This window comes from Indicator indicator, chromosome 15 (genome assembly GCF_027791375.1).
Source record: "Indicator indicator isolate 239-I01 chromosome 15, UM_Iind_1.1, whole genome shotgun sequence".
In the NCBI taxonomy this organism is placed as follows: Eukaryota; Metazoa; Chordata; class Aves; order Piciformes; family Indicatoridae; genus Indicator; species Indicator indicator.
Window position 1 is genome coordinate 19,520,181 of NC_072024.1, and position 13,065 is coordinate 19,533,245.

Consider the following 13,065-nt stretch of genomic DNA (forward strand, 5'->3'; position numbering starts at 1 on the left):
TGGGTACCCAGCTGGGGCACCACACTGCCAGGGCTGCAGCCTCCAGCGGGGAGGGAGGCTGGCTGTAAGGATGTCCATGGCTGGGCTGGATGCTGCTGGGTGTCAGAGCCATTTGTGAGAGCTGGCTGTTCCCCTTCTCTCTCCTCTGAGCTTATTGTTGCTGCTGATAACAATCGTCATTGAGGGCCAGGGGAAAATAAGGAGAATAAATATTCTGCAGGGCGTAAAGAGCTTTGAGTCTCAGAGAGCCAGTGTGGGCTGTGTGCCCTGGCCCCAGTGTGCCCTATAGGGCACGGAGAGGCAGCAGAGACTGGCAGGGTTTGAGGTAGTAACAGCGAGATGGGAAGCTGAGAGGCGTCTCAGAGCTGATGCCTGCATGAGAGAAGGGCCCCAGAGAGAGCGAGGCCCCTGCTCCCTCTGCCCCCTCACAGGGGCTGGGGGTGCCTCCGCACCCGGCTGTTCTTGCTGTCTGGGGACGAGTGCTGCCACTTCTGGTGCCAGGCTTTCTGCCGCTGCCTTTCCTGGAGCCGCAGGGCATTGCAGTAGACATCCAGGCTGGTGCCTGGTGCCCCCAGGACCCGTGGGAAGCCCTTGTAGCCCGGGTGTAGGTCAATCCGGGGCCGGGGGCTCTGGTGGGTTGCTCCAGGCTCGGTTCCCTTGCTCTGTCTGTAAGATGGCACCTCCATGGCCTCGTGCCTGATGACACGGAGACTGTATCGGGTGAGGGGCCGGGAGAACGAACGTTCCACTGCCTGGCACTCGTAGGTGCCCGCGTCCTCCCTTGCCAGCTGGCGGATCAGCAGCCCTTGCTCCAGCACCGAGAAGTGGCCGTTGTTCCTGACCTGGGGTGAAAAAGAGCACCATGGGTAGGTTCCTGGGGACCAAGCCACTCTTGAACCTCATGCCCACTGCCCTGCCGCCCATACCTCACTCAGGCCTCTCTCCTCACCACGCCGCGCCAGCCACCGCACAGTTGTTTGTGGGGAGCGTGCCAGGCACTCCAGGAAGGTTGAGTTCTTCTCCACCCCAAAAACCAGCTTCTCCATGGCAGTGCTTCCTGGAGGAGGGGATGGAACATGGGAAGGGGTGAGTACCTTGGTGGAAACTGTGTGGTAGGCAAGGAAGGAGGGCAGCATGGAGCATCCACCATGGGGGCAGCACAGTGTCTGTGGTGGATGGTGCTGATGCAGCTGGTGGGCACTGGTTTCCCAGTGCTATGCTGCCCACATTCCTTGGCATTGCCAGGCCCTGGGCAGAGCTGGCTTCTCAGAGGGGCTGGGGCTGGCACTCACCCTCTGTGGTGTCCTGGCACTGACTGAGCACGTCAGACTTCAGCACATCCTGGCAGCGAGCACGTCTGTGGGAGAGCAGACAGAGCTGTGTGGTGGCATCTGCCTCAGGGTGTGAGACCCCTCCAAAGCACAGCACTCAGGGAGAAGGAGAGAGCAGGGGGTCAGGCAGGTAGGGTGGCAGCAGGCATCTGAGCTGGTGGATAAAGCTCCCTGGCAGGGGGCTTGCCTTTCGCTGCTCCAAATGCCATCCCTTTGCAGGGGGTCAGCAGGCTGGGCACTCACCTCTTCTCAGTGAGCAGGTGAGGGACGCAGGTCTTGCTGTCCCAGGTGCAGTATGGGTCTCTGGCTAGGCAGCAGTCAGTGCAGGTTTGGCCGTAGAGCTCACAGCGGTACAGGGAGAGCTGGAGCAGCCCATGGGTGCTGCTCACAAACAGCTCCTGCTGCTCGGGCAAGCAGGAAGGTGGCAGTCAGTGCCCATGGCTGGAAACCAGAGCTAGCTAGAAAATGTGCCCTGTGCTGGGGTGGGGGTACTGGGAGACATGGGGATTGGGCAGCAGAGCTTGCCATCTCCCAGCCTGCCCTGGCAGGTGCTCATTCCCTAAACATGCAAGCCTTGGGGCTGAGGGACCCAGGCAGAGGGGCTGGGGGCAGCTGTCCTCTGTGCCCTGCCCCTTGGCTGCTTCAGGAAGAAGCAAGAGGGAGGACTCACCCGCTTCAGCGATAACTTCATGTCCAGGATGGGAGAAGGCACCTGGAGGGGAGGGAGAGGATGCTGCAGCTGTGTCCCACTCTTCTGGCTGCCCCAGCCTGCCAGATGGGATGGGTGCCACCCCAGGGTGGCAGGGGGCTGCAGCCCTGGCCCAGGTCTCTGTTCTCAGCTCCACCAGCTCCATGCAAGCACCCTGGGTTGGCCCTGGTCACTGTGGACCACACTGCCTGGTGCCTGTGATTTCAAACCTGGGCTCAACCCTCCCATTTTAGTTAGGGCTCAGTGTGCCACCCTCACCCCCAAAAAGGGAGTGGATTGAGAGCTGGGACATGGCTTGGCTCCAATCCCCCAGCTTCCCTCCATGCTAACAGCATCTCAAGCCACTCACAGTGAGGACAGTGACCTCCCTGATAGAGGCCAGAGACTTGCCACAGGAACTAGCAGGCAGGATGCCGCTGGAGCAAGGGGAGGCAGCATGGTCCAGCTACCATAGTCCAGCCCTGGCCTCCTGTACCTTGGTGACACTGATCTCCTCCAGGCTGATCACCTCGGTGCCACGGCTCACCCCACTGGCCAGCCCCACCTTCAGGACTTTACCTTCGTCTGTGAACGGAGCAGAAGGAGGAGCTGCCACGGCTGGGCAAAACTGGAGCTGCCAGAACCACTGTGCCATGCAAGCTGCCCTGTGGTGGCAGCATTCCCAGCACCGGGGTGAGTTTCCACGCACCTGTGCCGAGGAACAGCACGTCGTAGTGCCGGCTCTCCATCTCCAGCCGGTGCACCAGCAGCCGCCGCAGCCGGTAGGGCACATCGACCCTCACCAGGACGGGCTGGCGGCCCTGTGGGTACACCGGCTCCCACATCAGCTGGTGGGTGCGCATGAAGCTGATCACCTCGTCGGGAAAGTCCTTGGTGGACTGCAGGAGCGGGTCGTACGTCTCACTAGGGCACTGCATGGTAACATGGGACGGGGAGCCGCGTTAGGGCCAGGCCAGCCCACTCTGCTCCGTCCACCCGTGCGCCCCAGCTCCTTACCGTGCCGGGGCGGGGATAGGGGACGCGGCCCTTGTATTCCACCCAGCGGTAGTCGAACCCTTCCTTGTGTGCAAAAGGGCCACTGAAGGCAGCTCTCACAGCAGCCATGGAGTAGATGCAGACGGCAGAGCCGCTGAAGACACCACTGTGGGGAGGGCGTGGAGTAATCAGATTCCCTGCTGCTCCGCAGGGACCAGGGCTCTGCGTACCACATCCTTGAGCACACACCGGCCCCTGCCAGCCCTGCAGTCATGCACAGCACCGGAGGGTGACAGGAGTCACTTTGGCACAGCCAGTCCAGCCCGGACTGGTAAACCATCGTCAGGAGAAGCACTGAAATGGCCGCTGGCCCTTCTTCTGCCAGCCGGGTGCTGGTCCTGCCCTTGTCCCCACTTTGGAGCAGCACTACAAGGGGTGGGGGCCGGACTGCCCCAAGCACGGACAAGCCAGAGCCCTGCTCACCTGGAAACCGTGAAAAGACCAAAGACAAGAGGATTCTGGGGGTCCCGGGTGCGCAGGAGGAAAACATCCTCTGCAAAAGAGAGGGGTGAAGGTGAGGAGCCCAGGCGATGCAGGTGGGCATCCTCGATGCAATGCCCACCTCCCTGGGACATACTGGAAGCAGCATCTGTGGTGGAGCAGTATTGCTCCTGGCTGCACAGCCAGTTGTGCACTCACCAAGCTGGTCGAAGTGAGTCTCAGTGCCCTGGGGCCCAGGGATGGAGCACACCAGGCGGGCCTTGAGGAACGTGCTCCAGCGATTGATGAGGCTGTGCTTCCCTCCAACATCGTTCTGCCAGGCACCGACAGCCAAGCTCAGGCCAGTCTGTCCAAGCCTCCCCACCACTGCATGCTTTTCCATCCCCACAGCAGGACACCCCTGGTCCTAAGCCCTCTGCTCTGTGGTGGGTGTGTGGTGACACCCCCATGCCTTTTGCTGACCCCTGCTTGGAGTGCCCTGTGACCCAAAGAGGATGAAAGCCCACCTGGTGGGACACCACAGGCCTGTGGTGACTGACCTTGCAGACCCGGGCCACCCTGGCATGGATGTGCTGCCTCTCCCACTGCCCAGCTTCCATGGCTGTCTCACGAAAGAAGATGTAGACCTTGTCGTCATGGGGATTGTAGGTATCAGGGATGGCATAGGCACCGACGAACGCAGGCTCTGCAGGGGAAAGGAGCAGTGCAGTGTGGCCCTGTGCCCTAATCTGCTTCCACTGTACTGCCCCTGGAAGCCCTTGGGAGGAGTGTTAGCTGCTGAGATTATGCAGAGTGCCCCATGGAGACCCTGCGACCCAGAAGGCAGAGCCCCTTTCCTGGTGCTCAGGCTGCAGAGTGTGTGCTGGAGCATGGGTCCCACCAGAGGCTTCGTCAGTGCTTGTCTCCAGAGAGAAGGGGCCAGACCACTGAGCTCTGGCTCCAGTGCTGGCCACAGCCTCTCTCCAGCAGATAGGAGATCCCCAAGCCCTATGGGTCCCCCAGCTCCTACCATGTAGCCAGTGGTCCTGGTTCTGCTCTGTCCGGATGTAGCTCTGCTCAGCCCCATGGACCCAGGTCCGGAAGAAGGCGGCGCTGCTGCCCATGAAGTCACTGGAGGTGCCGGAATAGAGCTCCCCACCTGCAGGGTCAGAGGGAGTGTGGATGATTTGGGGTACGGTGGAGGAGATTCACTGGCAGGACGCCCTTGTGTCATTGAAGGTTCAGGGAGAGTAGAGGTAGCACAGCCTGCCTGGGAGCCTTCTCCATACCCATGACTCAGTATGGTTTCTAGCTCTCAGTTCCCCTAGCCCTTCCACAGTGCTGGTAGGAGCTGGGCAGGCTGGTGACACCACATAACCCATGTGTATTCCACTCCATCTCAGCCTGCGCTCACCATTCTGTGTAGGAACCACAAGGGGTGAGCTAGGGCACGACCAGGCTCGATGGGGTGGCTTCCCTCACTCCCACCCGCTCAGGAACCAGCACAGGACCACAGCCACACACAGCAGGCACCACTGCCGGTGCCTCCCAGCACAGACCATTCCCAGCACTCCCACCTTCCAGCATCTCCTGTGCTTCCAGCTCCCTCTTACCAACAAGGAGTCCTGTGAAGGGTTCATGGGGGCTATATGGGCACCGTCCTCGCCCTGATTCCAAGGAGTGGGTCACCAACTGCATGGGGGGAGCCCCAGGACCCTGACGGAGCCAAAGGAGAGGTGTCAGCCTAGTGGGAGGCTGGAAACCAGCTGGGCATGTGGAGAACGAGGCTGGGGAGATCAGCTCTGCACTGAGTGGGTCCCTTAAGGGGGATGGCAGGAGCCAGTCCCATCCCTATGGGGCACCCTTGGCACTGGGGGGTCTCCTGCCACCTTCTGCAATGGGGATATTGAGTACTTTACTATAAGGGTGGTGAGACACTGAAATGGAAGTGGACACCTTATCTTTGGAAATGTGTAAGACCAGGATGCTTTGTGCAACCTGACCTAGTAGGTGTCCCTGCCAATGGCAATGGGAACTAGATGATCTTTAAGGTCTCTTCCAGCTCAAGCCATTCTGTGATCCTATGGGATGTGGCTGGACACGGTGTCCCTCACCTTGCTCCTGGCTCCCAGCTGGATGAAGGCACAGACAGGCTGGTAGGAGCCAGTCCCACAGGCGAACACATGGCTCCTGTTGAAGGGCTGGAGGAGGCGAATGAAGTTGGCACACTCCGTCTGCTCAAGGGGAGATGCCAGTTAATGAGCTGAGCCCGGGTCTGAGCACTCACACCCAGCCCCATGGTATGTATGGTTGGGATGCAGGAGCCCAGACAGATCCTCCCCTTAACTCTGGCCGGCTCAGCACCCTGATCTCAGGCAGACTCCAAGACTCCCTTTTGGGGTGGTGTGAGTTTTGAATCCCCAAGGCAAATCCCCAAAGGCTGCCATCTGAGGGCTGCCAGCCCTGCTTACCTCCACATTCTTCCCTGCCAGCTGGCAGTGCTCCACCTGCTCCCTGGAGGCTGGCCAGAAAATCTGCAACACACAGACCCCTCCCATGCAGCCCCTGCTTTCATTCATCCCCCTGGGTTGGCTGGCTCCTGCAGGCACTGGTGGGAACAGGGCTTGGCCAGAAGGCACTGCCAGGCTCAGGCACACGATGAGGACATGGGGGTGCTCTGCAATGGGTCTGACACCCCCTTGATTCCCCAGGGTCTGGCCGAGTTCAGCAGGCAGCCTGCCAAGCAGGCTGAGAGCAAACCTGGCGTGGGGACAGAGCCTGGGTGGGCCAGGGCACGCCCTGGGCAGGCTCTCCTGGATGTTGGCCGTGGGAACCCAGGCTGCAGCGCCTTAATGGCCTTCCCTTTGTTGGGCTCCAGCTGTGCACCCTGCCAGCAGGATGTCTTGGGATGACATTAGTGGACTCACTGCTGGGGTTGTTGCAGCTCTTGCAGCAGCAGCAGGGGCTAGGTGTGATAGCAGGGTTCTGGGCACTACCCTTCCACCCATACCCGGGGTCCACCCAGGTCTCCTCTCCTGGGTAAACCACCCTGTCCCTCCCTGGCGTCGGCCTGTCCCAGCAGAGCTTGACATGGCCAGGGATGGGTTGACCCCACTGATTGAGACATCCTGGTGTAAATGTGTCCCCAGTGGTGTCAGAGCCCAGCTCAAGCAGAACCACCTCCACGCCTCGGCACTGGAACAAGGAGCGGCTCCCAGGGAGGAAGAGACCAGCCTGGCCAGGGTCATGCTCACACCCTCCTCCCAGCGCTGACCTTCTCAGGCTCTCTGCTGGGATGGTCCAAATGGAGCAGGAAGACATGGTTTTTTGCTCCCACCATCAGCCAGCCCCTGTCTTCATCTACCAAGACAGCCTGGAAATCCATCCTGTCCCCTGAGGCGAGCAACAGGCGAGAGCTGTTGGATTTCAGCAGATCTGAGGAGCACAAGATGGGAGAAAGAGAAGACCATCCATGAGCAACACAACAAGCAACTGGAGACCCGATGCTCCCGCTCTCTGGGACACCTCTGACCACCCACCCCTGCCCCATGGGAACTCGAGTTTCCTATTACTGCCTTAGAAGCAAACCACCACCCCTGATGCCCCAAAGCTCATCATGAAGCCTCCTCCCATGAGCCCACCTGGAGGAAACAGTGACACATCCATACAAAGAGGAAAACTACCCTGACCTTGCCCTGAGCTGGGCTGGTTTGCAGGGTGCAGGGCAGGAGAGTGGTCCAGCCCAAGGAGCCCAGGTTGCTCAGCTTCCAGCCTTTCAGAGGAGCTCTTGGAGCCCCAAAGACTCTATATCCCAAAACCATGGGGAAAGGGCTGAGAATTGAAGAGATTTGCTTGCTGTAACTCCCAACAGGATTTCCCTGGGCTTCAGATGAAGGAGTGTTTTCATAAAAAAGATTTGGGCTATCTGCTGAGACAAAGCATCCCTCCAAATAGAGACTGTATGGAGACACAGCTGCCACAGCCCAGCCTGGACTCCTCTCTCCTCTGCCAGCCTCCAAGCCTTTTGGTTTATGAAGTGTCTGCTGGCTTTTGGGCTTCACCCCATGCACAGGATGGGTGCATAGAGACAGACAGATGGATGGCCTGTCCCTGGCCTAAGGAGCTGGGAAGGGAAGTCCTTAGCTGTGTCCTGGGTGCCACCTGGCCCTGCAGCCACCATCCCATATTTCACAGAGTCATAGAATCATAGACTGGTTTGAGTTGGAAAGGACCTTTAAAGGTCACCTAGTTCACCCCCTCTGCAATGCACAGGGACATCTTCAAGCAGATCAGGTTGCTCAGGGCTCTTGCTACATCCTGAAACAGCCTAAACACAGCATTAGACTGGCTCAAGAAAAGGGCTTTTAAGAGCACCCCTTTGGCACTGCTGGGGCACCTTGCCAAGGGGGAAAGTGTGCCATGGACCCAGCATGCTCCACGGGGAGTGGAGCCGGGCAGCAGGAAAGGCTCTGCTCTTCTGGCAGGAGCTCCTCCTGCACAGACGCCTGGTGGCGGCTAGCATGGCCCCTCCAGTACAGTTGCAGCCATGTGAGTGTGCAAGAGGGACAATAAGCTCTTGTGTTCTGCCTAACCACTCCTGAAACAGCATCCCAGGGGCCTACATCTGTTCTTGACATGCAGTGCCAGGTTTTGGGGCTGGCTGCTGGGGTGAGCATCCTGTGGGACACAGGATCACAGCAGCTGCCACCCCAGCCAGTGCCTGCTCCCAGGGATCAAGGCAGGGGAAACCAGCACTGAGGCAAGCCCTAGAGCTTCCAGAAATCAAACCACAATGCTTTCCTCTTCCACAGTAGTGGGATCTGGCTAGGGACAGGGTGAAGCCTGGCTGGGCTGTCATGGCTGCTCTTAGCTTTGATGCTGTGCAAGGAAAGGTGAAGAAATAGGACCATGGGAAGGGAAGATGGGAATGGGCTGCTGCTGGATCGGGACTGGAGGGAGGTAGAGTGCAGCTGGAAACCTGAGGTGATCTGCAAGATCCAAGCTGAGAAATTGCCCCAAATCGTGTGGATTGAAGCAGTGTGTCATGAACTGAGGGAAGGAAGCAGTCAGAGGCAGCTGGTGCTGGCCAGTGGTGGACGTGCAGCTGCTGGCGCAGGTGGGGTGTACGTGGGCAGGGGCATGGCTCCCTTCAAAGGGGACCCACAGACCCAGGAGGTTGTGTCTCTCTTCCTTCCACCCTGTTTCCAGGGCAGAGGGGAAGCAGGGCCAGTGCTTGCAAGCTGGAAATGGCACTGACGTCGCTCATCCCGGCAGGGGGAGGCCCTGCTGGGCCACAGGCAGTGGGCAGGGTCCCTGCCTGGATCCACGCCACACTCGCTCACAGCTAGCACTTCCTTCTCCCTTTCCTCCCCTCCCCTCCATGGGAGCTCTGGCTACTGTGGGATGCAAATCCTCCTCTGTCAGGAGCAGCTCCCAGCTGTGTCAGGGAGATCCTGGCCTCCTCCTGCTCCCACAGCGCTTGTGCACAGCCTCACTTCATCCCCCTTACACACACACACGAGCTCTCATCTGGATGCTCTGGATAAGAGGGGGCAGATTTCCAAGCCATTTCCCACCATCTGAATGGGAGTAACAGCTGAATTCCTGCCTGCAAGCCATTGTCACTGCTGAGTCCCCAGTGGGCTGCTGCACATCACCCACCCTCCTGTACCTTCCAGTGCTCCTGGGACCTGCCTGATCCAGTGGGACACATTAGGCAGGACACTGGGGAATTGAGCTGGGGCAGGAGAGAAGGTCCAGAGTTCATCTAGTAAGTACAAGGGTGTAATTAAGCAGAGTGGAGACAAGGCTAATTCCAGGGAATGTCACTTGTTGGTCATCCTCTGACCTGCCCTGGCCCTGCATTTGAGGACAAGATCAGGCAGGATGATGAAGGATCCTTCCCTGGGGCTGTGGCTGTATGTAGGAGGACCCAGGAAGGACTCCCTGCCTTAATTCCACCATGAGATCTCTGGCAGGGTTAATGGCCATGAGGTTCTGAGCCTAACTCGGTGGCATGGTTCACTTCCTCACTAAGGAGACATTGAATACTGCGGACCCAGACCCTGTAGGCAGGAAGCTGCCGCTCACAAATCAGTCTCTTCTCCCCCCAGTCCAGCTGTATGCACATAGCATTGCATCCAATCCCTAGCCCTGGAGGCAGGGAACCATGCAGTGCCTGCAGCAGCTGCAGGATGGCTAAAGTGTTGGGTGAGCCCCGGGAAACATCCTCTCCTTTGTGTTCACTATCTCCCAAGGCCACGGTGTTTGTCTTCATTGTCGGGACCCCTGCAACCACCTTGTCCCATCCATCACCTCCGCCTGCCCCTTAGCTACAGCATCCTCAGTTGCAGGGTGACCCTGGGCTTCCTGGGGTCACAGCCCGGCTGTGCAGAGGGCTGTCCTCTCCCCTTCCCCCAGCAGAGCACACCACGGAGGAGATCCCTGAAGTCCAGGGGAAGCTTGGTGCTCAGTCAGGCTCCAGCCCCCCCACTGCTGTTGGCTGATAAGGAAAGTGCCAGCGCAGCTTTTGGTGCGGATAGCCAGAGACCCACCAGCCTCCTGCCCTCCCGAGCACATGCTGCGTGGTGATGGCTTCTGCGTCCTGCCTGGCTGGGCTGGATGCAGATCAAAGGCTGGCAGGAGACCCATTTGCCAACTCCTAACTGTGCTACCCTGGGTCCTCACAGAGCAGGGAGCTGGGAGGCTGCCCTGGTCTCACTGCATGGCTGCACCGCTCTGTGGCATCAGAAGGCAGCGCGGCGCAACAGGGGCAGCATGAGGCTGACCTGGCCTGACCCAGGTCACCCGCAGGCTGCCTCTGGCAGAGCCGCCGCCGTCGCCATGCCATCAGAAACCTGGCTGGGAGCCGCTGCTGTTGTTCCTGGCCCTGTGCCCCCTGCCCCATCCTTCCTTTGCTCTCCCAGCCTTCGATGCTGTAATTTCCTCCTCCCAAGCCTGCTTGCGTCTTCTGCCCCTGCCCCACCGAGGCTCTGCCTGCCTGGGATCCCATGCTGGGATCTGAGGGCGGGGCTGATCCCATAGAAGGACTCTCAAAGGCCTCCTTTTATTTATTTTTTTTCTAGGGGTTTTTAAACCTAAACTTCTCAAGGCATTGTGTCCTTGAACCTGCCCCGTGCTGTCCATGAGTCACATCCCCTGCAATTGTTCACGTTGTCCTTGAGCCCTCCTGATGCTGGGAGCTTCCTCTTCTGCCTCTGCCCAAGGCTTGAGGGCTTTTGGCATGTCTGGCCCCAGCACACTGTAGGGCTTTGAGGACAGCAGTTCCTCTGTTCCTGCTGCCCCAGCAGCCCTGCTCTGCCTACTCAGGCTCCAAGGAAAGGCAGATCCTTCAGAGTCTTTCTGAGCTGTGGGGTCATCTTCCCACAGTGATCTCTTGAACTCCTGAGAGGTCCAGCACTCTCCAGCCACACGCTGGGGGCATCTTTCATCTTGCTGTCTGTCCCCACCTACAGAGAAAGTGCTCAGGGTGGTGGAGTAGGCCAAGAGGATGGCCCCAGAGTGTGATGCCCATGGGGAGCTGCGCTGCTACATCACTGCTGAAGAGGAGAGCTGGCTGAGCCCTGCCAACTGTCATGGCCAGAGCAGCACTGAGGATGTGCTGAGCTGCCCTCCTTCAAAGCAGCTTGCTCATCTTCACACAGCAGAAGCTGAAAGTAGATAAATTAGCCAAGTCCCTGCTGCAGGTCCATGGCAGGGTGACCAGCTGCCAGACAAACAGGGCTCTGCTCTAACTGCTCAGGTCATTCCTCCACAGAGACCCTTTCCCTAGAAGCTCCCTTTTTGCCCTTCTCTGCTGGGCTGTGTCCTGTGCTATCTGTCAGTCTGCTCTTGGTGCATCTTCAGCTCACCAAGAGCAGGTCCCACATTGCGTCAGGCACAAGAGCAAACTGAAGAAATCCTAAACTAAACAGACAAGATAGATGAAGGGTGAAAGGGAAATGATCTGCTGGTGGGAGATAGGGGAAGGGGCCAGCAGCACTGCCTGGGGCTCAGTGTCCCCATTGTACTGTCAGCACGAAGACAGGGATGTTAACCTGGGACTGACCAAGTCAGCTCCAGCCCAGGACACACCACAGGATGCCCAGAGTGAGCCTGAGCAGAAGGAGACAACCCTTCTGGTCCCAGTGTTCCCTGCTCAGCCCTTTTCCCTGGTGCCAGCAGCACTGGTGCAGCACACTCCGTAGCCATGCCTGGAGCTGCCTCTGTGAAATATCCGCAGAACCAAACACGTGGAGATGTTGAAGCCACAACTCCAGGACTACTGATTGCCCCTCTGGAGCCCTGGCCACCCTTGTACTCCCTGTCTGTAGGAGCCTCTCCCAGCCCTCCCAGGCAAGGTGCAGATCCCAGAGGAAACCCACCCTTACCTTTGTAGGCCAGACGAAGGCGAGGGGCGTGCTGCTTCCATGCCTTGTTGCTGCCTGGCTGCTGGAGGAGAAGGCAGAGGAGGAGCACGGCAAGGGGCATCCTGGCACTTAGCAGTGGGGAAGGGACAGCTCAGCCTCACAGCACCATGGTCCAGCGATGAGTTGTCACCTCCACTGCCAGCTGCAAGCAGAAAATGGGGGAGGTTGCACTGTGGTGGGCTGTGTGTGGGTCGGGACCTCCGGGCCCCCAGCTGGGAAGGGTGCTCAAGGGATGGCAAGTGACAGCTTGTCCTCTAGAAGGCTTTAGGCCAGCTGCCTGGTGCAGAGAAGTCTCCAAGAGTAAAAGGCCAGCCCCTAGCACACCCCCAGCACTGCAAAATGAGCCAGGGCTGCTGGGCAGGCTGCTGCCAGGGGAGGTCACATCACAGAGAGCTTGGCATGCTGGGCTGGCAAGGCACAGCCTGGGACCCTGCAGCACCCATTGCAAGCGCCTCACCCGTGGTTATCTGGGCACAGCACCTGCAAGCTGACAGGGATCCTGGATCCAACCATCCCTGAGGAGTGTGGTCTTGGAGGGAGACAGAGCTTCTCTTGAACTTGTGGAGCTTAAGCAGCCCAAACTGGCTGGGCTGGGAGGGAAGTGGGAGCCCATGGCTGAGGTCTTGCTGGCTGGGCTGTCCTCACCTCAATGAGCAGTCTGTGATGGTTCTGCTAGGGTGAGGAGGACGTCTGAACAGAGTCATGGAACTAGAACATGGTTTGGGTCAGACAGGATCTTCAAGATCCTCTAGTCCCAACCATAATCTTGCCATGAAGGAGATTTGCCCACTTTCCATTAGATTGGGTTGCTCAAAGCCCCATCCAATATCTCCATTGCCACGAACCATGCTGACCCCTGCTGAGACACTGCACCCTTCACCTCTGGGAGCTGGCAGAACAGCTGGTGCTCACAAGGCCAGTTTGGATACTGGGAAAGGCAGCTGTGGCTGGAAAATCTACCTCAGCTGCCCCCTGGAAGCTCCAGTGTATTTCATGTCCAGGGACTTCAGAAGAGCAGCTATTACAGCCTGCCCAGGGGGCAAATATGGTGCAGCACATGGAGCTCAGGGAACACTTGGATTTGAGCATCCTGGCAGTGACTGATGTGAGGGAAGAGGTGAGGAGTGCTTAGGAAGTAGTG

General features: G+C 58.9%; 1 protein-coding gene across 1 annotated transcript; it reads right to left on the reverse strand.

The window, feature by feature from the left end:
- Window positions 1–425: 425 nt before the first annotated feature.
- On the reverse strand, window positions 426–11,985 carry LOC128971841 (semaphorin-3D-like). Its single transcript, XM_054387547.1, has 17 exons — window positions 11,886–11,985; window positions 6,770–6,930; window positions 5,967–6,029; window positions 5,610–5,729; window positions 5,109–5,211; window positions 4,526–4,654; window positions 4,056–4,201; window positions 3,715–3,829; window positions 3,499–3,568; window positions 3,037–3,181; window positions 2,729–2,951; window positions 2,516–2,604; window positions 2,002–2,043; window positions 1,575–1,732; window positions 1,293–1,357; window positions 927–1,057; window positions 426–842 (listed from the first exon to the last, which is right to left on the reverse strand). The coding sequence occupies exons 1-17, from the start codon at window positions 11,983–11,985 to the stop codon at window positions 426–428; spliced, it is 2,277 nt and encodes a 758-aa protein (XP_054243522.1).
- Between the last annotated feature and the right edge of the window lie 1,080 nt (window positions 11,986–13,065).

Bases quoted from the DNA above. Each gene is read 5' to 3' on its own strand.
- LOC128971841 (XM_054387547.1), bottom strand. From the start codon at position 11,985: ATGCCCCTTGCCGTGCTCCTCCTCTGCCTTCTCCTCCAGCAGCCAGGC. The intron at 5,730-5,966 runs GTAAGCAGGGCT...CCCCTTGAGCAG, and splicing joins TGGCAGGGAAGAATGTGGAG to ACGGAGTGTGCCAACTTCAT. The intron at 1,733-2,001 runs GTGAGTCCTCCC...TTGCCCGAGCAG, and splicing joins TGAAGTTATCGCTGAAGCGG to CAGGAGCTGTTTGTGAGCAG.